Raw genomic sequence first — 26703 nt, 5'->3', positions numbered from 1 at the left:
AGTGCAATTTGAGCAAATAATGCTGTATGAAGAATATAAAGCCGTTTATGTTGTGACTCCTTAACCTCCTCAATTGGAACCTGAAGCCAGCCTGTGATACCACTGGCACTGGGTGAACATCCAGAGACCTAGAGGTTTGTGGTTCCAAGAATGGATCAGTACAGAACAAAAGGGAGCCAGGCATTTCTGTTCCTGCAAAGTCAAGTGAAAATCTAAATTCATGCAGTGCTAACATAGTAGTCAGGACCAAAGTGGAAGCCTTAACAGAGGTAATTGTGGCAGAGGGAGCAGACAGTACAAGAGGCTTTATGCACTCCGAGGAGTGTCCGTTAGTCTGGTCTTTTGAATTTCTGAAATGCTAGGTACCAATGGCCTGAGTCTACCAGTACTGACTTAGAAGAAGTAGTTTCTTTTCCTTGTCTTCTTGATCCCTGATGGTACCTAGCATCCTGAAAATCTTCCTGAACAGGAACCCTGAAATTCTTTGGGTTTATTGGTGCTCACAGTACCTGAGGAACCTGCAGCCTCATGGGTATTGAGTTGGGAACCAGCAGATGCCTAAGTAATTGTCTCAATTGATATCCAAGGTTTCTTTGTGATAGATTGCCTAGCTGTGGGAACAAGCTCTATAACTTGGGCCCAAGCGCTACAACTGTGGGAACCCAAGGTCTACAACTTAACAAGGTAATGAATGACACTTTCTAAACATTTTCAGGAAGGAGTCACCTGGGTCAGTGTTGCAAGTACGTGGGGTGGTACCATGACTGGTCACCTGATGCTTTGCAATGCAGTAGACTGACCTGAGCCAAAGCTGTAGTGGTCTCAAGTGAATTCTGGCAAGCAGTCACATATGTGCATTCAGACATGTGGCCTACCATAAGGCTGGTCAGTACCATCATTGTCAGGTTTGAAATCACTGTGCTCCGTGACAGCCAGAGCATGAATAATCTGTTTTGGGGTAAGTAAGCACTGGGTATGGTGGAATCTAGCCTAGCTCCTGAGTAACATCTGAGATGGGGTGACAACTTCTCAGTTCACCAGGACGCCCAGCCAGGCAAAAAGAGAGGCTACAGTTAAGACCTGCCAGAGTTCCTGATGTGATTTGCCTCTGATTAACAAATCATTGAGATATGGGTAGATGTGAATGCCCTTCTTTTTTAGGAGCACAACCACTACATCTAAACATTTTATGAGGATTCAGTCCGATGAAGAGTCCAAAGGTGAGTACCTTGTACTGATAAGGGTTCAGCCCCAATGTGGATCTTCGGTACTTCCTGTGGCCTGAGTGGACAGTAATGTGGTAGTATGCATCCTATAAGTCAAGAGCCACAAACCAGTCCTGGGTTTGAAGTGATGAAGTGACTGAGGAAAACATTACTATCCTGAACCTGGGGAGGGATACAAATTTGTTCAGTTTCTTCTGGGTCTAGGATAGGACAACCACCTCCATTTTACTTCAGAAGGGGAAATAGCAGGAGTAGAAACCTCTTTCTCTGTACTCTTTAGAACCTCTTTTACAGCTTGTATATGAAGTAACAAGGTCACTTCTGTTAGTAAAAGGGACTCACAAGAAAGGACCCCAAAGAGGGATGGAGAGCTGGGAAGGAGAGGGAGAAGGGAAGCGAACTGGATGGTGTAGTCATGAGCAATGATGTCCAACACTCATTTGTCAGCTGTTATGTTTGCCTAAGGCTAATGGAAAGGGGTGACGTAGTTTCCGAAGGTCAGCTTGGCAATGGTCTTCATGTGGTTTTCGACAGTCTCATCAAACCTGATGGATGGATGGATGGATGGATGGATGGATGGAGGAAGATGATGGGTACCTCCACAAGCCCCAGTGCCACTTGTCTAAGTAAGAACTTGAGCTGACTGAGAAAACAAATGTCCTTTGTATTGGCTGGTACCAGAAGAGATTGTAGTATGGTGCTGGACTGTAAATGACCTGGGATCTGAGTGTCATCCTGGCATCTTTGAGGTAATATAATGCCTTTTCTGTTCTTGAGCTAAATAGGTCCATACCCTCAAAGCGCAAGTCCTCAATTGTGGCTTCAACTTCTCTTGGTAAACCAGATGTCTGAAGCCAAAAGGCCCACCACATTGCAACTGCCATGGCCATCAAGCAGAGTTGGCTACCATTTAGCCCCGTTTGATGGAATCCCTCAGCTCTTCCATGCAGTCCTGCATAAGTCACAATCGGAAGAGGGTTACCCCCTCTCTCATATCGGGAAGCTCTATTTTTGCAAATAAAGCCCAATAGTTCATGATGGAAAACTAAAAGCTGACGGATAGGCCTTTCAGCTGACCAGGTCCAGCTTCTTGGGGTCCTTGTCTTTTAGAGTTCCTTCTATGGATCTGGTTTTCTCCTGGACAATAGAGATGATAACCATGGTGTTGGATGGACAAAAATGCTCAAAGCCCTTGAGTGGAAACTGGTATTGTTTTTCCACTTACTTCGAGGTCAGCGGAAGTGAGGCCGAGGTATGCTAAAGAACGCTTGCTGGGTCCAGGATGCCCTGGGTATTGAGGATGCTGAATAGCTTGGGTGTGTCTTCTTGCACCACTGTCGTCTCAATGTCTAGTGTCTCAGCTATCCTGGATACTAACTCTTAGAACACTGTGAAGTCATGGACGGCTGGGGTTGGGGCCACAGTGACTGCTTCATCTGGAGAGGAAAAGGGTACCTTGAATGGGGAGGGGAGCTAGTGTCTCTCTCACTACTTCTGCTACATCCTTGGGGGGTTCCCCGCTGTTCTGGTGAGGGTCCCCTTTACAGCAATACCAGTGGCAACTGAGCTCTCCTTTTCATCAAGACACGTGAAGTCATCCTGCTCAGGGATCTAAGCAAGGGTAGGCCCCAGCAGGGCCCCTATGCCCAAGGTAGTGCATTATATTAGAATAGTCTAACTGCGAGGACCCACCCATTGTCAGTCCTACACTGGGACTTGGTGCCACATGTCTTTCAAGGCAATGGTTCCCTGTGTAAGTCAGAGAGAAGAAATAGCTTTCTGGGAATGGTGGTGCTGATGGGTGCAGTTCCAGTTCTGATAGTAGTGGGGCCAGGGCCAGGTCTGGTGCAGAGAGGAGCAATGAGGGGGGCTCTTCAAGGGCATATCTCAGAACCAGGAAGGGCTGCAACCTCCAAGACCAGTGCTGGCATAGATCTCTGTGCCAGTATCTGTACCAGTGCGCCTGTCTACCACAACCTCAATGTCACTACTACTGTCTTGGTGCTATCCTTGATGTTGAGGATTTTGAGGTCTTCTCTTTCAGTAGAGTCCTCTGCATGGGACGGACATGTTGTCCAGTACACCCTGCATTTGTGCTTGGTGCAGAAGTGCCTTTCCACTCCAGAGGATGAAGCCAGTACCTCTGCTCCTTAGTCAGTGCGGAGGCCTTCAGTGCTGACACAGATTTGGCTAATATCAGGGATGCTTACAATGGCACCAATGGGTTTGGCACCTTCTTTGCCTTCTCTTCCCTACTGGAAATGGGGATGTGGTGATCAGTTGTTAGAGCACTTGCCAAAGATAATCTCTTCACTTCCTGTACAGAGGATAACTGCACTCCTGGATCTGATGCTACGGTTATGGATTACTCCACTGTCACGTTTGAATCTTGTGTTTTAACATTTTCAGTTGTGGGACGAAAAGAAGCGGCAACAGCACATTTAGCTAGGATGTGTATTTCCATGGGACAGAAGAGGCATCTGCTGGGTTCATCTATGATGGGTATTATTCCATTGCAGGAAGGACAGGCTTTAAACCCAATAAGTTTAAAAACTGCCATAGCTAGTGGCTGATGGAAAGCATCTTGCCCCACTGTACAAGGGGTGTGTGTGTCCCCGTCTGTCTTAGATGCTTTTTTATCTTTTTTTGCGGAGAGGCTGCCCAACAAAAATTTTACAAACAAATTAATAAAAATGGAGAAATGAAGATGACAATTCTTTACTGGAGAAAGTTCTGGATATCAGAAGTGGGTCGGGTACAGTCCAGGTTCTGTCTCACTGCCACAAATGGTAAGAGGGAGGGGTGGTGCCACTCCACTCCACACTTTATTTCCTCATATAAGGCAGCATAAGATACATGTGTGGCCCCACTAGACACTGCTCTACAAAAATATTCTGAGCCCACACACAAGAAGCACATGTACATCTACAAGTGACATGTGTTCTAAGAGGAAACCTGGGTTCTACTCCACTCTCTGGAGCAGAGTGTGCAGTAACAGTTACTGATTTTTCTGTCCCATCTCCTAACATATCCCTTCTTTAGTCAGTCTGCTTCTTCCTTCTCCTGCATGTTGCCTGGACAACAATACGGGTAGCATTAAGAAACCTGAAAAGACAGTCTCCTTGATCTGGTGCCAGGAGCAGCAACTGCAGGTAGAGTCCTAGTCAGTCTCTGCAGCCCTGAGCTGGAACATGCTCAGCGCAAATGCAATATTTGAGAAATTAGATGTCAACATCTAAAAAGCCTCTGCTAAACACATGCAGTTGGCAATTTTCAAAGACTTATAAATTTGTGTAGAATTTTAACAGGAAGAGCAAAAGGCACCTATCTGACTCCAGGTTAACGCCTTCTTAAATTTCAAGTATCTGCTCCAAAGCATAGCTGTAAGTGATAGAGCTCCTCAACAAAACATTTGTAGTAATTTAACATTTGAAAAACATTTTCCCCACCCTTATTTTCAGAAATGACGGAATTGTTTTTGCTGAAACTTTCCAAAACAATTCGGCCCGAAAAGAAGACTTGGCATGGAAAGTTTCAGACTAAACAGCTAGTTTGGCCAACTTGTAAGCAACTGAAAACAGTCTTGTAATGGGAAGCATTCTGCAACCTTAACTACAGCGTCACCCCAGCTCCACTTCTAATAAAATTTAAAAAGTTATATGGACTATTTCTATCTGGTGTAATTTCTTTGACATCAGCAGAGTTACACCACGGATGAATCTGTCCCACTATTACTAATCTTAATTTACGTATTTCTTTATTTGAAAAACCAGAGGGAGGGAATGCAACTTGTGATTAGCGTAAGAAGACATGTTTAGGATTGTTTTGAGTTCCAGGAGAAAAAGCACAGTTTTGAAAATAAATATCCCATTCTAGAATTAACCCCTAATTGCTCTTGGAAATGAGATAATAAGAATTGTACAAATTTGGTCAGTTAAGCACTTCTCTTTTTACCATATTCATGAAGGTTTTTTTAAGTGTAATGTAAAAGTGATGAAGATCATTAAGAATGTAAAATTAAGGTTTATAAAATCTTTAAAAACTATCCATTAATGATTACAAAATTGTCTTCATGTGGAATTGGAGAGGTCGAAGGAGATGTATTTTAGCTTTCATGTGTTAATTTTGAAATTTAAAAGAGTTTATCACATACTTATTTCACTGGCAACCTGTTCTAGTTTTTCTTGAGATCTGCTGATAAGAGCCACATTCATTCCATGCTTTGCTAGCTGAAAGAAACAAAAGAGATACAAAGCAGTTCAATCACAACTGTGCAATAGATCACTGGCCAGCATCACCCTTAAAGAAAAGGTGAAACTTGGGTCAAATACCACAAAATATACATTGACTGTTAACAGAGAAAGTCAGATATAGAAATTATGATTTAAAATAGCTAGAGGTGAAGGAAAAATAAAACAGTGAGTACCAGAATGAGTACATGGTACTTTACTGCCCCACGCCAAAGACACTTACAAAGGATCTTCAACAACTCTGCTCTGAGGTAGGTGAATATTTACATTTACAGATAGGGAAACTGAGGCAGGGGTTATGTAATTTTCCTAACCCCACAGAATAAGGTCAGTAACAGAACTTGGAAATGAGAATTCAGGTTCTAAAACGCTTGTTTTACTCAAATAGACTAGATTATTTCTTTATAGCTCTACAAAAATACTGTTTGTAACAAAATTAACTGTTACCTAATCAGCTATATTAGATTCCTTTATTTGTTCTACTGCAGTCCAGATTCTCTGCCCAGCACAAAAGCCAAGGAACAGTGCAGGTAACAGTACATAGGTATTTGATATTTGTACTCCATATTCTGCATTTGAGTCTAAAATAAAATGGGGGCATTTCAGGTAACACTGATCTATGCCAGAATTAACGTACATTTGCATGAGATAGGATGGCACTATACTATTTCACTTTCACCGAGTCTGGACAGAGTCCATAGCAGTTCTGATCATTCTAAAGGAATAAAAAGGCTTACCTCTTCTGCATAGGCTTTTCCAATTCCATCAGTAGCTCCCGTGACAACTATAACAGGGGAAAAGGGGGAAAAAATAAATATGAGTAATTACTGTAAAGATAGCTAACAACAAAGTGGTCATTAGTAGGCTATTGGAGCACCCCTTCCGACTAAGCAGCTCAGGTTACATCCTCACATGGTACCCGACTCCATTTCTTCTTCTTCTTCATTATTAAAAAAGCTTTTAGAAAACCGACACTCCCTCTTCTAACGCCATAATCCATGTTTGGAGACCCAGATTACCCTTTATGGCCCAAATGGTGACTTTCAACTCCCACTTTCAATTGTAAAAGTTAAGTTGTGAATATCAAACACCTCTCAGATTAGTTTTATTTAAAACAGTGAGGTTAAAATGACCAGAGGTCTGTACGGAACTGATGAAAGTACATCCAGACTCTTAGTGGACAAGGCACAAGTCAGCACAAGGCTGTTTAGAACTAATTTCCAGTCACGTATTCATTTCCTCTGTGATTCCATCCCCTCACTGCCCACACCCTAGTGTCCACGAAGGTTAGATTTATCAGTGGAAAGTATGGCCAGACAAAGTCTTATGAAATTTTTTTCACCCACGGAAAATTGGATTTTTGACTCAGTGAAAATTTTTGAGGTATGTGTGTTTTCCTCAAAAGCTTTTTAGTTTTCAGCAACTGAAAAAAATTGTTTTTCATATTCTGAACATTTCAACAAAAGCCAAAGTTTTCAAAAGAAAAAGAATCCCATTTTCTGATCCCTCTAGTGGCAAGTCTGGCAAACGATAACAAGGTCCTCTGTATTGGACACTCATAAGTCTTTCTGGGACCCTCATCTACTATAGGGCCATGAGGAACTAAATCTGGGTACATCATGGCCACTTTTGAGAGGGGATTCCAAAACTCCATTCACACTGCTACCCACTGTTTTATCAAAGAAAGCTAAAGAGCAGCTCCTCTATCCATTTTCGCTACTTTGCCTACCACCTCTATCCAGCTAAGCATGCACATTCAGCATCTCCTTCTTCCTCAACTCTTCCCTGCCAGCCAGCCCACTTAATTACACTTAGGCCTTGTCTACATTGTCACTTTAGAGCACTGAAACCTTCTTGCTATGGGGTGCAAAAAGAACACACCCCTGGGCTGCTCTTAGTAGGACTGAACTGGGAACTGGTTTAAAGTGCCCATTTCTGTTTTTTCTGAGCAACGGGTTCACAGGAACACAGTTTACTTGCAACAAAACAAAAAAAATGTGATGAGTTTTGCCAGATGCATTACAGTTCTGCAAAATGACACTGTCCCCTAAGTTCAAGGGCTAAAGCAAGCTCTGCTTTAAGTCTTACATTATGCACTGTTCAGGAAGGACAGGCAGGGCAGAAAAGGTGGGGGAGTAGCACTGTATGTAAGGGAGCAGTATGACTGCTCAGAGCTCCGGTACGAAACTGCAGAAAAACCTGAGTGTCTCTGGATTAAGTTTAGAAGTGTGTGCAACAAGAGTGATGTAGTGGTGGGAGTCTGCTATAGACCACCGGACCAGGGGGATGAGGTAGATGAGGCTTTCTTCCGGCAGCTCACGGAAGCTACTAGATCGCATGCCCTGATTCTCATGGGTGACTTTAATTTTCCTGATATCTGCTGGGAGAGCAATACAGCGGTGCATAGACAATCCAGGAAGTTTTTGGAAAGCGTAGGGGACAATTTCCTGGCGCAAGTGCTAGAGGAGCCAACTAGGAGGGGCGCTTTTCTTGACCTGCTGCTCACAAACCGGGTAGAATTAGTGGGGGAAGCAAAAGTGGATGGGAATCTGGAAGGCAGTGACCATGAGTTGGTTGAGTTCAGGATCCTGACGCAGGGAAGAAAGGTAAGCAGCAGGATACGGACCCTGGACTTCAGGAAAGCAGACTTCGACTCCCTCAGGGAACGGATGGCCAGGATCCCCTGGCGGACTAACTTGAAGGGGAAAGGAGTCCAGGAGAGCTGGCTGTATTTCAAGGAATCCCTGTTGAGGTTACAGGGACAAACCATCCCGATGAGTCGAAAGAATAGTAAATATGGCAGGCGACCAGCTTGGCTTAATGGTGAAATCTTAGCGGATCTTAAACATAAAAAAGAGGCTTACAAGAAGTGGAAGATTGGACATATGACCAGGGAAGAGTATAAAAATATTGCTCGGGCATGTAGGAATGATATCAGGAGGGCCAAATCGCACCTGGAGCTGCAGCTAGCCAGAGATGTCAAGAGTAACAAGAAGGGTTTCTTCAGGTATGTTGGCAACAAGAAGAAAGCCAAGGAAAGTGTGGGCCCCTTACTGAATGACGGAGGCAACCTAGTGACAGAGGATGTGGAAAAAGCTAATGTACCTAATGCTTTTTTTGCCTCTGTTTTCACGAACAAGGTCAGCTCCCAGACTGCTGCGCTGGGCATCGCAAAATGGGGAAGAGATGGCCAGCCCTCTGTGGAGATAGAGGTGGTTAGGGACTATTTAGAAAAGCTGGACGTGCACAAGTCCATGGGGCCGGACGAGTTGCATCCGAGAGTGCTGAAGGAATTGGCGGCTGTGATTGCAGAGCCATTGGCCATTATCTTTGAAAACTCGTGGCGAACAGGGGAAGTCCCGGATGACTGGAAAAAGGCTAATGTAGTGCCAATCTTTAAAAAAGGGAAGGAGGAGGATCCTGGGAACTACAGGCCAGTCAGCCTCACCTCAGTCCCTGGAAAAATCATGGAGCAGGTCCTCAAAGAATCAATCCTGAAGCACTTGCATGAGAGGAAAGTGATCAGGAACAGCCAGCATGGATTCACCAAGGGAAGGTCATGCCTGACTAATCTAATCGCCTTTTATGATGAGATTACTGGTTCTGTGGATGAAGGGAAAGCAGTGGATGTATTGTTTCTTGACTTTAGCAAAGCTTTTGACACGGTCTCCCACAGTATTCTTGTCAGCAAGTTAAGGAAGTATGGGCTGGATGAATGCACTATAAGGTGGGTAGAAAGCTGGCTAGATTGTCGGGCTCAACGGGTAGTTATCAATGGTTCCATGTCTAGTTGGCAGCCGGTATCAAGTGGAGTGCCCCAAGGGTCGGTCCTGGGGCCGGTTTTGTTCAATATCTTCATAAATGATCTGGAGGATGGTGTGGATTGCACTCTCAGCAAATTTGCGGATGATACTAAACTGGGAGGAGTGGTAGATACCCTGGAGGGCAGGGATAGGATACAGAAGGACCTAGACAAATTGGAGGATTGGGCCAAAAGAAATCTGATGAGGTTCAATAAGGATAAGTGCAGGGTCCTGCACTTAGGACGGAAGAACCCAATGCACAGCTACAGACTAGGGACCGAATGGCTAGGCAGCAGTTCTGCGGAAAAGGACCTAGGGGTGACAGTGGACGAGAAGCTGGATATGAGTCAGCAGTGTGCCCTTGTTGCCAAGAAGGCCAATGGCATTTTGGGATGTATAAGTAGGGGCATAGCGAGCAGATCGAGGGACGTGATCATTCCCCTCTATTCGACATTGGTGAGGCCTCATCTGGAGTACTGTGTCCAGTTTTGGGCCCCACACTTCAAGAAGGATAAATTGGAGAGAGTCCAGCGAAGGGCAACAAAAATGATTAGGGGTCTGGAACACATGAGTTAGGAGGAGAGGCTGAGGGAGCTGGGATTGTTTAGCCTGCAGAAGAGAAGAATGAGGGGGGATTTGATAGCTGCTTTCAACTACCTGAAAGGGGGTTCCAAAGAGGATGGCTCTAGACTGTTCTCAATGGTAGCAGATGACAGAACGAGGAGTAATGGTCTCAAGTTGCAGTGGGGGAGGTTTAGATTGGATATTAGGAAAAACTTTTTCACTAAGAGGGTGGTGAAACACTGGAATGCGTTACCTAGGGAGGTGGTAGAATCTCCTTCCTTAGAGGTTTTTAAGGTCAGGCTTGACAAAGTCCTGGCTGGGATGATTTAACTGGGATTTGGTCCTGCTTCGAGCAGGGGGTTGGACTAGATGACCTTCTGGGGTCCCTTCCAACCCTTATATTCTATGATTCTATTATCATACAATTCATTACTGCTCCAACAAAATATGATAAACAAGACAGAAAAGAGAAAAACTGCACCAATACCATTCTCCCAAAAATTTGACTATCTTCTGAACTAGCCTGATTTGAAGAATGTTCATGGGCCATTTTCCACATTATAAATTAGTGAAGTATTTGAAAGAGCAGCCGTTGCTTAATGGAAAACTGGCTCATTGTATTTCCTCCTCCTAGCCACAACTTCATGGCTTGTCTCCTCTTCTTCCTTAAAAAGTTTCAGTCTGGACTAGCAAGCTCTCCACTTTAAATCCCTCCATAAAAACCGTTATTGCTTTGTCTTCAATGCTATCAGCACCTTAATTGGGTTGCACCTACAGACTGCATCCTCCTTAAGGAAGGGACTTAAGTCTTCCTACATATTTTGCTAAGTATCTACAGTACTTCATGAATAAAATGTTAGATTCAGTATAGTGCAAGAACACGATACACACAGTTCTTCACTTGTTCTTTATTACCAAGGTCATTTACATGATTTTTATTTGCCATGTTTGCTCCTATTACTTATTAATCATAAGATTGTGTGTGACAGCAGCCACTTTCAAGATAACAAACAAAAGGTTTGGGACTTTAGGTGAGGCATACATAACAAGAACAGTTTCCCCACTCCTTTAGGTCCTGCTTCACCAAGAGCCTATGTCTGGCCAACGGAAGCTAGAGGAAGTGCCCTCCAGAATTTAAGTTTGATTGTTAAGTTGGCCCAGGGTTGACAGTCAATAAAAAAAAGGGCTACAAAAGTCACATCCTTCAAAAAGAAAAATATGATGGCTCCAGTGTTTCCAACCAGCCCAACTGAGCCACGCCCAGTATAAGGCCACACATACTTAATGCACATTGTTATAGCTTCACTCCATCAAAAAACCAAATTTCCCCCCAAACCCCTCAGAGTTCTGCACCACATTGCTCCCCAGGTAAAACGCAATTCTGACATCCACACACTCCAGTTAATATATTCTGGGCTCCCCTCCCAAGCCCCCAAAGCTCCCCCATTTTTTTTTTTTTTTTGCAGCATGCTGGAACTACAGCTGCTGTGCCTTTCTGATTCCTCCTCTTGACAGAAATGGCATCTGAGCCATTATTTTCCTGCTCCTCTCCAGTTCATCTTCCCTTCCCACCCCCTCAAAAAGAGCAAGCAGTTCAGGAGCAGTGTTCTTTGAGCCACTCTGCTCCTTTGTTCCTCAGCCCCCTGAAGGGAAGGAGACAGTGGCTCCAAGGACAACTCAGTCCACTCTCCCAGGCAAAATTTCTTGTTTACCCTCATTAAGTGTATTTTGTTCCCAGACCTACTCCCAAATTCATAGCTCTTCTTGGGAACAGGGTCCCAAGCTCTACTCCAAAGTTGGAAGCACTACTACTAGTCCAGCCTCCTCCTAGTACCAACAGGATGCAGAGTACTACTGGACCATTCTGATGGCAAAGGCACAGAGACTGAATTAGTGCAGAGACTGTGGCCTGGTTCACACTGATTGTTTTGCCAGCACAGCTGTTTCGTTTGGGAATGGGGGGAAAGTCACACTGACCCAGCTATACCACCATAAAAGGTTCTGTTGCTGATACAGCTTATTTTGTTGGAGGAACTAAGCTATACCAGCAAGGCGGCATCTCTACTAGGAGGGTTTGCTGGCATAGCTATTCTTTCTCGAGTAGATAGGACACAGAATAAAGCAAGGCGATTGCGAATATGAAGAGTCAGGGTTTGTCTACACTTAAACTGCTACGTTGGTATAGCTGCAGTGCTACAGCTGTGCCATTGTAGTGCTTCCGTATAGACACTACCTATACCGAGAGGAGGTAGGCAATCCACTTCCCTGAGAAGCAGTATGTAGGTCAGGAAGAATTCTTCCATCAATCTAGCACTGTCTACCTCAGGAGTTAGCATGGCATAACTACATTTCTCAGGGGAGGGTGGTGAATTTTTCACACCTGAGAGATGTAGCTAGGCCGATGTAAGCTCCTGGCAGAGACCAGCCCAAAGACTTGAGGAATGGGTGCTGACATTTTCATTCCCACTCTTGAAATACTATGGCCAGATATACACTCAAAAGTTAAGTCGGCCCAGCTATGTCACTCAGGGGGTGTGAAAAATCCATACCTCTGAGCAACATAATTAAGCTGAACGAATCCTCACTGTAGACCGGGGTCTCAAACGTCAAGAGTTTGACGCGGAGTTATTTGCTGCAGCCGCCAAGCTCCCCGCCCCACCCCAGAGTTATTTGCTACGGCCCGCCAAGCTCCCCCCGGCTCCCTCCCCCCCAGAGTTATTTCCTGTGGCTGCCAAGCTCCCTCATCCGCTGCCCCTCCTCCCCCCAGAACGCCACGTCCCCACTCCTCTGCCTACCTCCAGGCACTTCCTGCCAACAAACAGCTGTTTGGCAGTGCTTAGCACTTTCCAGGAGGGAGCGGGGAAGGAGTGGGAAGCCATGTGCTCAGGAAAGGAGGCGGAGAAGAGGTGGGGCAGGGGTGGGGATTTGGAGAAGGGGTTGGAATAGGGACAGGGAGGGGACAGAGTTGGGGTGGGGACTTTGGGGAAGTGGGTGAGGAAGGGCCTCATGGAAGTGGTGAAGTGCAGACAGGGCCAGGGGCAGAGGGGGTGGCTTTTGTATCTTATATTAAAAGGTGTCAGCGATGCGGCCCTCAGGCCAATGTACTAGTCCTCATGTGGCCCTCATGGTGATTTGAGTTTGAGATCCCTGCTGTAGACAATGCTAGGGCAACAGAATTCTTCCATTGACCTAGCTACTGCTGTCACTGTGGAGCGTCAACTCGATAGCTGTGCTGCTGTAGTGTTTCAACTGGAAACAAGCCTATGAATGGCCATTATGAATGACAATGGTCAGTCACTTGGAAAGAAAAAGAGTGTTTAATTATAAATACTAATTATTTATAAATGCAGAACAACTACAATAGGCGTGACAAAGAGTCCTATATCAGAATACTTCCATAGTTCAGTGGTTCGGGCACTCAGCTGTTTAAATCCCTTTTCTCCATCAAACAGAGGGGGGACTGAACTGGGGTTCCCCGGGTGAGTTTTGTAACCACTGGGCTCAATGGGAGAAAGCCTCCTCCTCCGCCATTGCTGTGTTTCCTGTCTTCTTTTGCTTTTGTCAAAATGAATGAAATTGAAACAAAAAATGGAGTCAGTTGTTTCAACCTACCTGAAACAGTTTTCAACTTTTTGATTCACCAAAAATGTCAAAAAATGTCCTTTTCAGTTTGACGTGAAATAAAACATTTTTTGGGTTTTTTTGGAATTGCCCGCAAATGGAAAAATCCATTATTTGTCCAACTCTATTCCCTAGCAGTGTTGCTGGGGAACAATACATACAACATAGCCTTTTATTTAAGGCACTGCAAATAATATGGAATTAAGTGGTCGTTCTAAGCAATAGCACCAGGAATATCATGTTTTAATATTCTAATGTTTTAATATTCCTGAAGTCCTGATTTAATTTTCCAAATTTCCCTGCATATGTGGGAATCTTTTAATTTTACTTAATCATGATGTGCATGTGCAGAGGTGTGAACTTTTGCAGGATTTTCCCTGAGGGAGGATGTAGAAAGGACAGTTCCACCTAGATGAAGCAGCACAATTTCTGTTATACACAGACTTAAATTAACCTGCTTGTGTTAATCACAAGTGACAGAGAACCAAGTTACACCAGAAATATCCAGTAAGCGACCTAATGACTGCCCTTTATAATGAGGGAAGATAGTTAACCATTACAATAGCTGGCCTTAACTTATACTAATCTGCAACAAGTGGAGAAAACGATTGATACGCTAAAGGGGCCTGCAGACAGCACTGGCCAGTCAACTGCACAACAGACAGGGCTGGTAGCACTGCCTATTAAGGTTGCCTGACGCTGCCCTTTTTAAGAAGCCTTATCTGTTGCTCATAATTTTGCCAAACTAACCATGGGCTGAAATTTGCCAAGCTGTCTGTCTGTCTCAAGTTGACTTTATTGAAGTTTCAGCCACAAGAGCACAGTCATTTCTAAGAATGGGACTAGGAAAAAAAATATGCTGTTCTACAATGTTAAAATTCTGGTGACTTTTTTTGCTTATGCTTTGAACCATGGATTGGAAATTTGTGCAAGACATGTGCCTTCTGCTGTTCCTGTGAAAATCCACCCAAATTTAGCCAAGGTAAGCTTCTGTAAAAAGATCTATTCACATATACTCAGTAGAGACTTGAGTTTAGCAGCTAAAAATCTCTGCAGATTCAAGCCCTCACCAAGCCTACTTCAGTGTCTCACAGCTGACCAGTCTGCACATCCCCACACTAAGTGACAGCAAGGTCCTGCTCAGGGCTGCTGTTACCAGCCGCTCTGGGCCAGGTACCAGAACTGAAAGTAGGAAGTCGGTCTTCTGTGCTCACAGCGACACTTCCAGTGGCGAATTAGCCACTGGGCCCATCGAGCCCATTCCCTAGGGCCCTGGCTTCCACTACCTGTCGCAATACCTAGTCGGCTGGAGAGCATCTCCCGCTGACAAAGCTACCATCACTCATTGGCGGTGGTTTCATTATGCCAGTGGGAGAGCTCTCTCCCACCAGCATGGAGCAGCAACACAGGAGACCTTGCAGCGGCAAAGCTGCAGCAGTACAGCTGTGCTGCGGTGCCGCTGTGCGGTCTGTAGTGTAGACACAGACCAACCTAACATATCTACACCAACAAGGGAGCCAAATTAAGGATACAAAGGAAATCTTAATTCTGGCATTTCCTAACTTTTGAGTATTTGACTTTGCTACCTTAATAACATCCTTTTAAATGTAGTTGTGTGTGTGCACACAATTCTCTATATATGTCATATGAAGAGCACACAGCATGAGCAAAGGAGTGGCAGAAGCACCAGATCATCAAACTGCAGTAGGATGGGTCCTTACACAGCCTTGTATTCTGTGTGGCTTGGTCTTCAGTAGAGATTTAACTCGATCACAAGTTTTCTTGAGAACGCACTTTGTTCAGACATGAATACCCTTCAGTCACGCCATCACTCTGCCACACACAGCAGTCGCCACTCTCTGGGGTACAGGGCAAAACACGAGTTAACAAAAAGCAAGACAAGTGAACTTGAGGCATCTGCAGTGAAGACATATGGCCATGATCAACCACAACAATTGATGATCCACTAATCTTTTCCAAAAGCCCCCCTGGGCACCAATCCTGTGTCCTATCTGCAATCTTTCTGTGCTTTCTCCTAACGATATATGGTTCTACTCAGTATCTTTGGAACCACACTGCTTGCTTCAGTCATCTCTGGACGGATACAGCAATGAGAATGCCAACAAGACGACTATTCAGTATATCAGAAATCAGTCACCTGGCTGGATGCCAATAAGAAAGCCAGGATCCAGAAGAGGGCTGCCCAACATTACTACAAGATGGCTCGGAAACTGTTGGCTTATTGTGGAAATCAATCAAACCACACAATACTGAGAAGATTGGAGAGTAGAGAGAAGATCAAGGGGCTCAATGTGAGCTACCACAGGGCCAAGGATAACAATTCCAAGTTCAGTGCTACCCTGATGAGCTAGACGAAGTGCTGAGCAACATCCCCAGCAAAGATCTCCATGTCAGGCTGGCCTCATCTGTGGAGTTGGGATGAATGCAGATTTGTATGTTGGACATGAAACTCATCTCAACAGCTGTGAGCAACCAGCCTAGAGAAGACCTCTTCTCCAAATCACAGAATCACTTCTATGAACTGACCCTGGTGAACACAGTCGGGTGGAGGACACCCACACAGAAGAACTAGAGGACGCAGCATCTCAGATTGATGAGATGAGCACAGCCATTATTGTTACTACGGATAGTACAAAAAGGTGTGGGTGAGTTTTAGCCTATAATCCCACATCTTGCTTTTGCTGGAAAGAAATGCAGCCCAATTATGCATGTCTCTATTCCTTGCTACCCCCCTCCATCTCCTCTTCCTGACTAACCACTGTTCAATATGGTAGACAAGTGGAGTTTGTAAATGAGCAGCTGCTTACAATGGCTGATATAAGTAGAAATTTATTAATAGAAGAAAATGGCATGAGTGTAAAAGACTTGAAAGTTAAAAAAATTATAGCCATAGCCCTAGCAAAATATGGCTTGCACAAACACAATCCTTAAATGCACCACCACGAATACCACAGGAATAGACAGCACCTTAAGGCAACACATGGCATCATCCTCTCACTATGCAGCTACCAGATTGCAGATCTTACGTTGCTCCATTCCTAGGAGTAGTAAAGTAAACTTTTTCACTCAGTAGAAATTTGAGTTGTTCTAGAGATTTCTGGGCAAGACAAGCCTCCTTCGGTCTTCCCTGTACCTCACAAATTCCCTCCAGTCATTTATCATTCCATCTGGTACAAGACACAAAGATTTCCCTCCCATAATCAGAAGGTCTCTACACAGAGGCCTGCAATTAACTTCTCTCAATTCCAGTCTGGGACCTCCAACAGAACCACATCATCTAACAGCACAGCAGTCTGGAGGAAGTTTGAAATAATCACTAATGCTGCTGTTTTACTGGGACTGCACCCTTCACTAAAAGTCTCCCCTATTAAAGAAAAAAAATCTGGGGGCATGGTAAAAGTCTGTAAACTTACTGTTCTTTTCCTGGGAAAATGTTTTAAACAAGTTTGGAATGGAGCAGAAACTAGCTAGAAATGACATCTTTTCTTAGAAACCTGAGGTAGTGTCAGATTCAGTGAGGGACGAGAGGGGAAGAGACCACTCCAAGGAAACCACTCAGTGACCCAAAGGCTGCAGGATCTGTGGGGAAAGCGACACTGGACCAGGACTACTCCTGGCGGAATTCTGTGCCAAAAAATTAAAAATTCTGCAAATTTTGTCAAAATAACACTACATAATCACACCAGTCTCAATTATTCTGATAATTTATTTCAAAATACTTGTCAGCAAGTATGTCTGTAACAATACAGACACACAAAAATTCCCCCAGGAGTAAAGAGTTAAAGAAACCCCTATAACAAACCAGTTGTTGTTTCTCTGCCTCCCCTCCCCTCCCGAACCCAGCGGGGGGTCAGACCCCCACAACCCTTCCCCCGCAGGGCCCCTCCCAGCCAATACACCCAAACCACTTGTCTCCCAGCACCCAGCCGTGGGGCCCCAACAGAGCCCAGTCATCCTCCCTCGGCCCCAACAGAGCCCAGCCATGACGCGTCCCCCCAAGCCCAGCTACCCATCCCCCTACTCTTCAGAGCCCAGGGATCCAGAGGGAGAGACAACCTGATGCTGGGTCCCAGGCTTGTGTGAAGTTTCTTATGTGCCACAGTCTCCTTCCTTCAGAGCATACTGGGAACCACAGCTACTACTCTCCTCCTTTGAATATTTGAAATGTTTGTACTGTTATATTCTTGCTTGTATCTGTTGCTGTTTTACACTTGTTTAGCACACTTTTACAATTATGTAATGATAGCTGGACTGCCCAAAATACATTTGTTTTTAACAAAAATTTGTTCGGTCACATACGGAAGTCTGGAGTGACAACGGATAATCACAACAAGCAAAATGACACGTCCAACATATTCGTTTCATACAAAGGTCAGATAAGGCTATACTTAATTTCAGTCTTGCAGCCCCAGATGCAGCATCAGCCCTAGCGTGCTTCCCACACAGTTTGGGAATGCAGGTGCACAAGGCATTACTTTATAGCCTTTGCTACTGCACTAGCAACTAGACGCGCGCTAGATAGTTGTCTCTAAGACTACTCCAAAACCATGGTGTCCTTCAGTTATTCTGCTCCAAAATATTCCACTTATCACGTATATTATGAAGCACACAATATGCCTCAATCACTTGCATGGCATTATACACACTACAGACCAAAGAAGTCCGTAAGCAGCTCCATCTTACCTTCGGTTGGCCAAGAGCACATTGCACCACCACCCTGCACATGTTTAGTCTGTAGGTGAACGGTCTGCTGCCAGGTTGGTGGAAATCATAAGAAGTCTTGATCACCCAGGACAGCGGTGAGTAGGGTCACTAAAAATCACAGTGGGCATGGACACTCCATTGATGACTTTCGATAGGAGGGAATAACATCTCACCTTGCTCAGACTAAAATAGGCCACACCTTCAGATCACCCTGACATCATGTACTCCACGAGTGCATCCTATTAGGCATTTGTGAATCTGCCATGGTGTTCCACAAAGGCCTGCATAATGACATAGCAGTGTTCTTTCCTAAGAATGTACTCACTTTATCCAAATAGCAGGCAGCACATAGGTTTAGGTGCACCATCAATAATTCCTGCATACCTCAGGAACCCCATCCCTTCAAAACGCACCATTGTTCTGAGGATATTTCCCAATACAACCACCCTGGGTTGCAGTAGAGCAATAATTGCCTTGCAAATCTCCGTAACCACTGAACCACCTGCCGATTTGCCAACCCCAAAATGACTACCAAGAGCTCTGTAAAACTACACAGCTCTAAGAACGTTGCTTTTTTCATATGAAAGTTATGGACCCACTGCCAATCACTACATTTCCATCACGATGTAGTTAAATCAGTCTGCCCTTGTGGTCCTGATCTAGAAGCAGTGCTTTGAGGCAGGGGTGGCGGACGGGACCCTGCCATCAAAGAGCATCAGCTGGGTCCATTTCTCCGTGTCCACATGGCACTGAGCTTTCTTCCTCTTCTACTTGTAACAGCAAGCTCTTGCTATCGTCTTTAGTTACAAAGCCACCACTGAAACACTCACTACCATCCTCTTTGCAACAGTTTTCTCAGAGGCACACCAAGTCAACACTGTCTCCTTAAAACAAACAAACAAACAAAAAAACAGTTCTGACAAGCGGAAGCATACCTTAGAGCATCAGGAGGTAAATGCACAGCAGCTTGGGTCCTGCCAGGAAGTAAATTTCTTGGGACTAAATCACTTTCACTCACAATCCCCAGAAGGGCTGGACAAGTTGTCCCACGATACCATGCAAGATTGAGCATGAAGTGGTGCAGCTCTATTCAGTAATGAAGCATGGGATATGCACCCAGAAAACTTTTAATCTCTCAAGACTGGAAAGAATGCAAGTGTGGACATAGGGCATGATAACAGGGATGTAGAACTCTTCTGCTATTCTGCAGTGTGGTTGCACTCTACGGAGTTATGCTAAAGCATGAATAACTTATGACTGCCCATGTCTAGCGGTGAAGACAAAGTCAAAAGATCAACTCTGCCTTCAGACATGCATTGAGGCTTAGATAGATATCTTGTAAAATCACAGTGGAGACAAAACAGACGGATAGTTTTGCCCTGTTGTTTCTAGTCAAGCTAAGCCCTAGACCCTGCCTAGTGTTTACCTTGACTAGTTACATTGAAGTTAAATGTCTTGTGTCTTGCCGACACTAAGATTTTACAAGATTTTAAAAACCATACCTTTTTCCCAGTGAAGACAAGCTCATTGAACTTAGCAAATAGGCAACACTGTGAGTGTAAGAACATCAACAAGCCCTACAAAAATGAGAACTCAAACATCAATAAAGTCTTACCACTGAAGTCTTATTATACTGAAGGCCAGAGGAATAAAGTCAGTCCCCAGGAAAAACCAGTTACCCACTTTTCTTAATTTTTATTCTTCACGATGCATTGCTCATGTCCATTCGATTCTAGGTGTGTGTATATGTGCCCACGTGTGTGGTTGTCAGAGATTTTTGCCTCAGCGGTATCTGGAGGATCAGCTGTGGCGCCCCCTTGAGGGGCCCTCTCAGTTCCTTCTTGCCAGCAACTCTGACAGAGGAGCAGGAGGGCAGGTAATGGAATGGACATAAGCAACACATCTTGAACAACAGATACGAAAGGTAGCTAACTGTTTTATCTTTTTCGAGTGCTTGCTCATGTCAATTTCATTCTAGGTGACTCGCATGCAGTGCCCATGGAGGTTGGCTCAAAGTTCACGGTTGCGCAGCTTGCAGCGCTGCTCTGCCAAAGCCAACGTCATCACGAGCTTGCTGGGTAAGTGCGTAATGAGACATGAATCGTGTGGACAGACAACAGATAGCGGCCCTACAGATCTCTTGGATTGGTACCTGCACCAGAAAGGCCGCTGAAGACACTTGCGCCCTAGTCAAGTGTGCCGTCACGATTGCCAGCAGAGGCACCTGCAGTAGTGAATGCAGGCATATGCATACTCAGCGAGCAAAGGCTGCCCCGAGTGCCCTTCAACCAAGCATCCATCTGCTCCGCAAAGAGTCAATTCCCATCAAATGGGAGATCCTGGATTGAGGTCTCATTTCTTGGGAAAGGCCAGCAATCTGAAGCCATGAGCTGCGCCTCATGACCACCGCCGATACGACTACCCTAGCAGCCGAGTCAGCTGCATCCCACGCCATTTGAAGAGAGCACCTTGCTGCCATGGTACCCTCCTCTACCAAGCTGCCAAATTCCTGGGCCAGATCTTCTGGGAGGGATTCCTTGAACTTATGGAGGGAGTCCCATAAGTTAAAATTGTATCTTCCGAAGAGAACCTGGTGGTTCGCCACCCAAAATAACAGGCTGGCTGTCGAATAAATTTGCCTCCCAAAAAGGTCCAGTCTTTTAGCCTCTTTATTTTTGGGGCTTTAACTAGGTTGCCCCTGCTTGTTCTTTTTGTTGCCACAGAGATGACCAGCGAGGAGAGCCCTCAGATGGATACTGTGCTCTTTCTGGGTCCTGGGTCAAAAGGTTTTACAGATACAACATTTGTCCTTCACATGTGATTCCCCAAAACATCTGAGGCAACCGCTGTGGGGATCATTAACAGGCATAGGCCTGTTGCAGTCCGAGCAGGGCTTAAACCCCAGAGACTGGGGCACGCCCCACCTGGGGCGAAGTCCCTGTTGGGACTAACTTCTAATTAGACTTCAAAATTACTTAACACTAACGACTATAAACTATTTACAAGGCCCTAAGGCTCAAAGTTAGAGGAGACAAAACTGCTAGCCCAATCACCATGGGCAGTAAAAAGGAACTGAGAGGGCATAGGGCCAGCAGCGCCTGATATACCTACGCATGAGCCCGGCACTCAAGGGGGCGCCACAGCTAACCCTATGGATACTGCTAAGGCAAAAATCTCTGACAACCATGCATATGGGCACGCACACACCTAGAATGGAATCAACATGAGCAAGCACTCAAAGAAGAAACAAAACGACCTCTAAGGATGGAGTTTAGCTAACAGAAACGGAACCTAAAGATGAAAGCTCAGCCATACATCCAGGCTGCAATTCAGACCCACTGAATGTGGTACTCAGTGTTCTCAACTGCAGCGAAGAATGGCTTTGACATGTCGTGTAACACAGAGGTGAGGGAGAAATATGAGAGCGAAGTGGCTACAGTAGAATCCGTCTCCAGTGCATGGGGAAAGATTTATATTTGTGAATAGCCACTGCTCTGCAGTGTGCAGGAGCTAGTCATGGTCAGATCACTATTTCTGAAGACCTCTATGATTCAATTAAAACTAGGTGCAAACCAGGTTATATGTTATTTCACAAGTGCCTGAGCTAAAGCAGGTTTCAGCACTAAACAAAATAAACTAAGGAACAGGTTTTTTTCTTTTGCAGCAGTGCAGTTCACAGGAACATCACAGCAGCAGAAAGCTTAACATGGGTGTAAACTTCAATAGCACAGATGTCTGATGAATCTGAAGAGTCTTCAGCTACAGAATATGAACACTGTACCAAGAATATGCCAGCCCTTTGGGAGAACAGAAGCTGGCAAGAATAAAGACTATCCCTGCTTGGCACTAAGTAGTGTCTCATTATTACAGATTATATAAAACACTGGCAACTGACCAATGCCTAGCTCCCAAATTATCTGCAGCCAAGGAAAGTACTTTAGTCTGTATTGGTTAAAAATATTCTACTTTTTGTCCTTAACTTGCTAGGAACAGTTATTTTTAGTAGGAACCCAATCAACCTTATCAAAATCAAGCATCAAAAATAGACTGGAGAAACACTGAAAGCAAACACTATTTTTAGCTTCTCTGTCTATTCCCTGCAGTTACCCACCAAATTCTGACTGCACAGCCCATGCATGAGTGCTTAGTTATTCTAGGCAGATCCTCCTCATGACCCTTTTTTTCCCCTGAACACCTGAATGCAGAAAACACTCGATTGATTAAAGATTAATACTGCCGCAAACCATGACAGCTGCCTTTCGTCTGAGTGCTTTTGGGGAGGGGGAGAATATGGAATGACAGAGCTTGCATCAGTATTCCTCTTGGGGATCTATTACATGGAAAGAAAATTGCTATTTCAATTCCCTTTTGTTGCTAAAAATAGGAGTCCCAATTGATTCAAGCAAACAGGGCACCGGTTTAGCAATGCCAAATTTAGAAACCACTGAAGTCCCTAAGAGTGAACACTAACGCAGTTTAACACATGCCAGCTCATATTTAACAAAGAACAAAGAAGATAAGCATGCAGACTGCAAGTTAATAAGACAGCAGCAACTCCCTGCATTTTTATTAAAGAAAAACAGAAAACTTGGTGTAAAAATAAGACAAATGCGACTTCCACTACAGATTTTACTCATTTAAATAGCTAATAATTAAGCAGAAAAGTTACGGGCACTCAGTAAAAATCTAGAAATTGTATAGGTTTTTTCCACACATGAAAAGTATTTCTATATAAGACATAAGACATACATGTAAACAGCAGGCTCAGTCTAACAGCCTAATGAGCACGCTTTGCATAGTCAGGCTAGGGAATGAGGTTCAGTTCCCAGACTCAGCCACCTATTTGCTACCATTGCTCTGTTCCTGGTCCCATCTTCCTTACACAACCTGTCCTTCAGTGACCTCACCACGGAATTCATTTTCTTCAAATTATTCAAAATAAATTTCACTTTAGCTTGTGGAACACAAGGAAAGAAAAGTGACCTACAAGTCTGCACGAATTTCATTTAGAAGTAAATTTTAAAAATTGTAACATCATGCAAAATTGACAACCTGCAAGATTAAAGATTTAAATAATGACCATTTGCAAAAATGACTTTACTAGAACCACTGATATCAAAGCCACTCAGCTGCAGACTATATTCACGATGCAAATTTCACCAATACCAGCTGAACCAAAAGTGACTAGACTTGCCTAGTTTGATGTCTCAAAGACATGCATTCCTCATATAGTTAATCTGCCAAAAATGTGCGCCAGTATTTTCTCATACAATGGAAATCTTCATTTCTAGTCTTACAGTTGAGTAGTTTTGTATTCAATACATGATCATCATCATCACAGGAGATTACAACAATCAAAAACAAAACATCTAAAACCACACACCCTTGTCTAATTTACATTCTGCTTCCCACTCTCCCCCTCCTCTAAAGAGAGTCCCTCAGGGCTCTGTTCTTGGTCCCCTACTTCTCCTCACACAACCTATCCTTCAGCGACCCTGCCGCTCTCATGGAATTCATCACTATCCCAATTCCAACAACTCAAATATATTTCTCCACTCCTGACCTGGGATGACTCATCATATCAAGCTCAACATAGCCAAAACAGAGTTCATAATCTCTCAAATACAGAGAACAGAGGTCAGAGTTTAAGGCCAGAAGGGACCTCAAGATTATCTACTCGGGCCTCATGTATATTACAGGCCAACACCACTACCCAGCACTAGGGTGACCAGACAGCAAGTGTGAAAAATTGGGATGGAGGTGGGGGGGGAGGGTGAGATAATAGGAGCCTATATAAGAGAAAGACCCAAAAATCAGGACAGTCCCTATAAAATATGAACATCTGGTCACCCTACCTAGCACCTACACACTAACCCCAACAAATTAAATTTGAGCAAAGTTGTACAGCTCACAGGAAACCAAACTTATGTGCCACAGGGAGAGAATAGGACGGACCAACGCCTGAGGTAGCAAAGTGTAACTGTCAACATCAACACCATCCACCATGTCACTCAGGCTTACAATTTGGTAGTCATCTTGACTCTCCCCACGCCTTCCTTCCTACAGGCTGAGATGTGAGATTGGACTGAAGGAAACAGGAAGGCAGACTGATGAGTTAGAGTACTGATGATAGCTTAGCCCTAGCAGTGAGATCATCCAGAGAGAAACAGAGCATAAAACACATCCCTGTGAGATCCCTTCAGAAAGTGGAGAGAGGAGAGAAAGAGGATCCATGAATAAAGAGATGCTAAAGGAACAGCCAGTGAGGTAGGAAAATCAGGAGAGGGCAGAATCATGAAAGTTAAGGGATAAGATGTTACTAGGAAGGAGTGATCAGTGTCAAAAGCAGCAAGCACATCAAGGAGGGTGAAAATGGAATAGAAACCCTGAGATCTGACCAGGAGAGGAAAGAAACCTAGGTAAGAGCAATATCACTGGAACAGAGAAGGTAGAAATCAGATTGCAAGGTATGCAGGATGGAAACTTGAGGCAACAAACAAAGGCAGCACATTTGAGGAGTTTAAAGATGAAAGGAGATAGGAAGTAGCTGTAGAGGAAGTAAGATGAGAGACAGTTCTTGTATATATTTTTTTTAATATATACTTCTTACTGCCCTCTTCTAGAACCAGACTCAGATTTTCAGTTGTCTCCTCCACAACTGAAAAACACCGTGAATTAAAATACTCCAAGCAGTTAACATACAACATGTTACATAACACGAGGATATCAGGCACTTTACTGGTGCATGAAAAGTCAAGCTCTATTCTCACCTCAACATTTTTATTCAAGCCATTCAAACATGTCTCCATTTCAACAGATCAAAGAATAAGTTCCTTTGAGCCCACCTAAGGCACAGCTCCAAACGGATAAAGGAGTTCAGGAGAACTGTTAGTTTCTCAAGGAGGGAATATTAAAGGCACAACTGCAAACTATCCCAATGTGGAGGAAAGATGGGAAGAATAGTAGGAGGCCAATATAGTAATATTGAAATATTAATAACTTGAAAATCAAAAAGGAATCTTACAAAAAGTGGAAACAGATGAATTGCTAAAAAGGAGTACAAAAGAATAGCACCGGCAGGTAGGGCAATATCAGAAAGGCTAAAGCACAAAATGAATTACACCTCGGCAGGGATATAAAAGACAATAAGAAGAGGTTCTTTAAATACGCATTAGGAGCAAGAGAAAGGAAGAAAAAGCATAGGTCCTCTACTTGGCAGGGAAGAAGAGCTAATAACTGATGACCTCAAGAAGGCGGATGTATTTAATTTCTATTTTGCTTCAGTCTTCACTAAAAAGATTAATGATGACCAAATACCTAACAAAACAAGCCAAAATAGGGAAAGAACTGATTAAAAAATAGTTCAATAATTAGATATATTCAAATTGGCAGGGCCTGATGAAATTCATCCTATGGTACTTAAGGAACTAGCAGAAGCAATCTTGGAACTGCTGGTGATTATCTTCAAGAACTCCAGGAGGCGGGTGAGGTCCCAAAGCACTGGTCAAGGGCACACTAAGCATTTATCTTTAAAAGGGGGAACAAAGAGAGCCCCAGGTATTATAGACCACACAACCTAACTTCAATATCTGGAAATATACTGGAACAAATTATTAAACAATCCATTTGTAAATACCCAGAGGATAAGGGCATAAGAAACAACCAGCACAGATTTGTCAAAGACAATTCATGCCAAAACAACCTAATTTCCTTCTTTGACAAGATTACTAGCCTACTGGATGCAGGGAAGCAGAAGATGTGATATATCTTGGTTACAGTAAGGCTTTTGACACAGTGCCACATGACATTCTCATAAGCAAACTAGGGAAATATGGAGTAGATGAAGTTACTATAAGGTGGGTGTACAACTGGTTGAAAGATCATAGAATATCAGGGTTGGAAGGGACCTCAGGAGGTCATCTAGTCCAACTCCCTGCTCAAAGCAGGACCAATCACCAATTTTTGCCTCAGATCCCTAAATGGCCCCCTCAAGGATTGAACTCACAACCCTGGGTTTAGCAGGCCAATGCTCAAACCACTGAGCTATCCCTCCCCCCTCATAGTCAAAGATCAGTTATCAATGTTTTGATGTGAAATTGAGAAGGCATATCTGGTGGGTGTCCCACAGGGCTCAGCCCTAAGGTCCGGTGCTATTCAATATTTTCATTAATGACTTGGACAATGGAGGGGAGCATATGCTTATACAATCTGTAGACGACACAAAGCTGGGAGGGGTTGCAAGCACTTTGGAGGCCAGGATTAGAATTCAAAATGCTCCTGACAAATTGGAGAATTGTCTGAAATCAACAAGATGAAATTCAAAAGACAAGTGCAAAGTACTTCAGTTAGGAAGGAAAAATCAAATGTACAACTACAAAATGGCGAATAACTGGCTAAGTACTGCTGAAAATGATGTGGGGGTTATAATGGATAACAAATTGAATGAGTCAGCAATGTGATGCAGCTGTGAAAAAGAATAATATTCTGGGGTGTATTAACAGGAGTGTTGTATAT

At 44.1% G+C, this 26703-nt stretch overlaps 1 protein-coding gene across 4 annotated transcripts in view; it reads right to left on the bottom strand.

The window, feature by feature from the left end:
• The window catches only part of HSD17B12 (hydroxysteroid 17-beta dehydrogenase 12), a 252898-nt gene that overhangs the window by 75993 nt on the left and 150202 nt on the right, over positions 1 to 26703 (bottom strand). For all 4 annotated transcript variants that reach the window (XM_048852365.2, XM_048852367.2, XM_048852366.2 and 1 more), the window contains 2 exons: positions 6214 to 6260; positions 5380 to 5455 (listed from right to left, as the gene is read on the bottom strand). In XM_048852365.2, the coding sequence (XP_048708322.2) occupies positions 5380 to 5455; positions 6214 to 6260 (123 nt within the window). The remainder of the gene's footprint in view (positions 1 to 5379; positions 5456 to 6213; positions 6261 to 26703) is intronic.

The sequence above is a fragment of the Caretta caretta genome, chromosome 6 (assembly GCF_965140235.1).
Source record: "Caretta caretta isolate rCarCar2 chromosome 6, rCarCar1.hap1, whole genome shotgun sequence".
NCBI classification, from domain to species: Eukaryota; Metazoa; Chordata; order Testudines; family Cheloniidae; genus Caretta; species Caretta caretta.
This window is presented reverse-complemented; position numbering and strand designations above follow the sequence as displayed.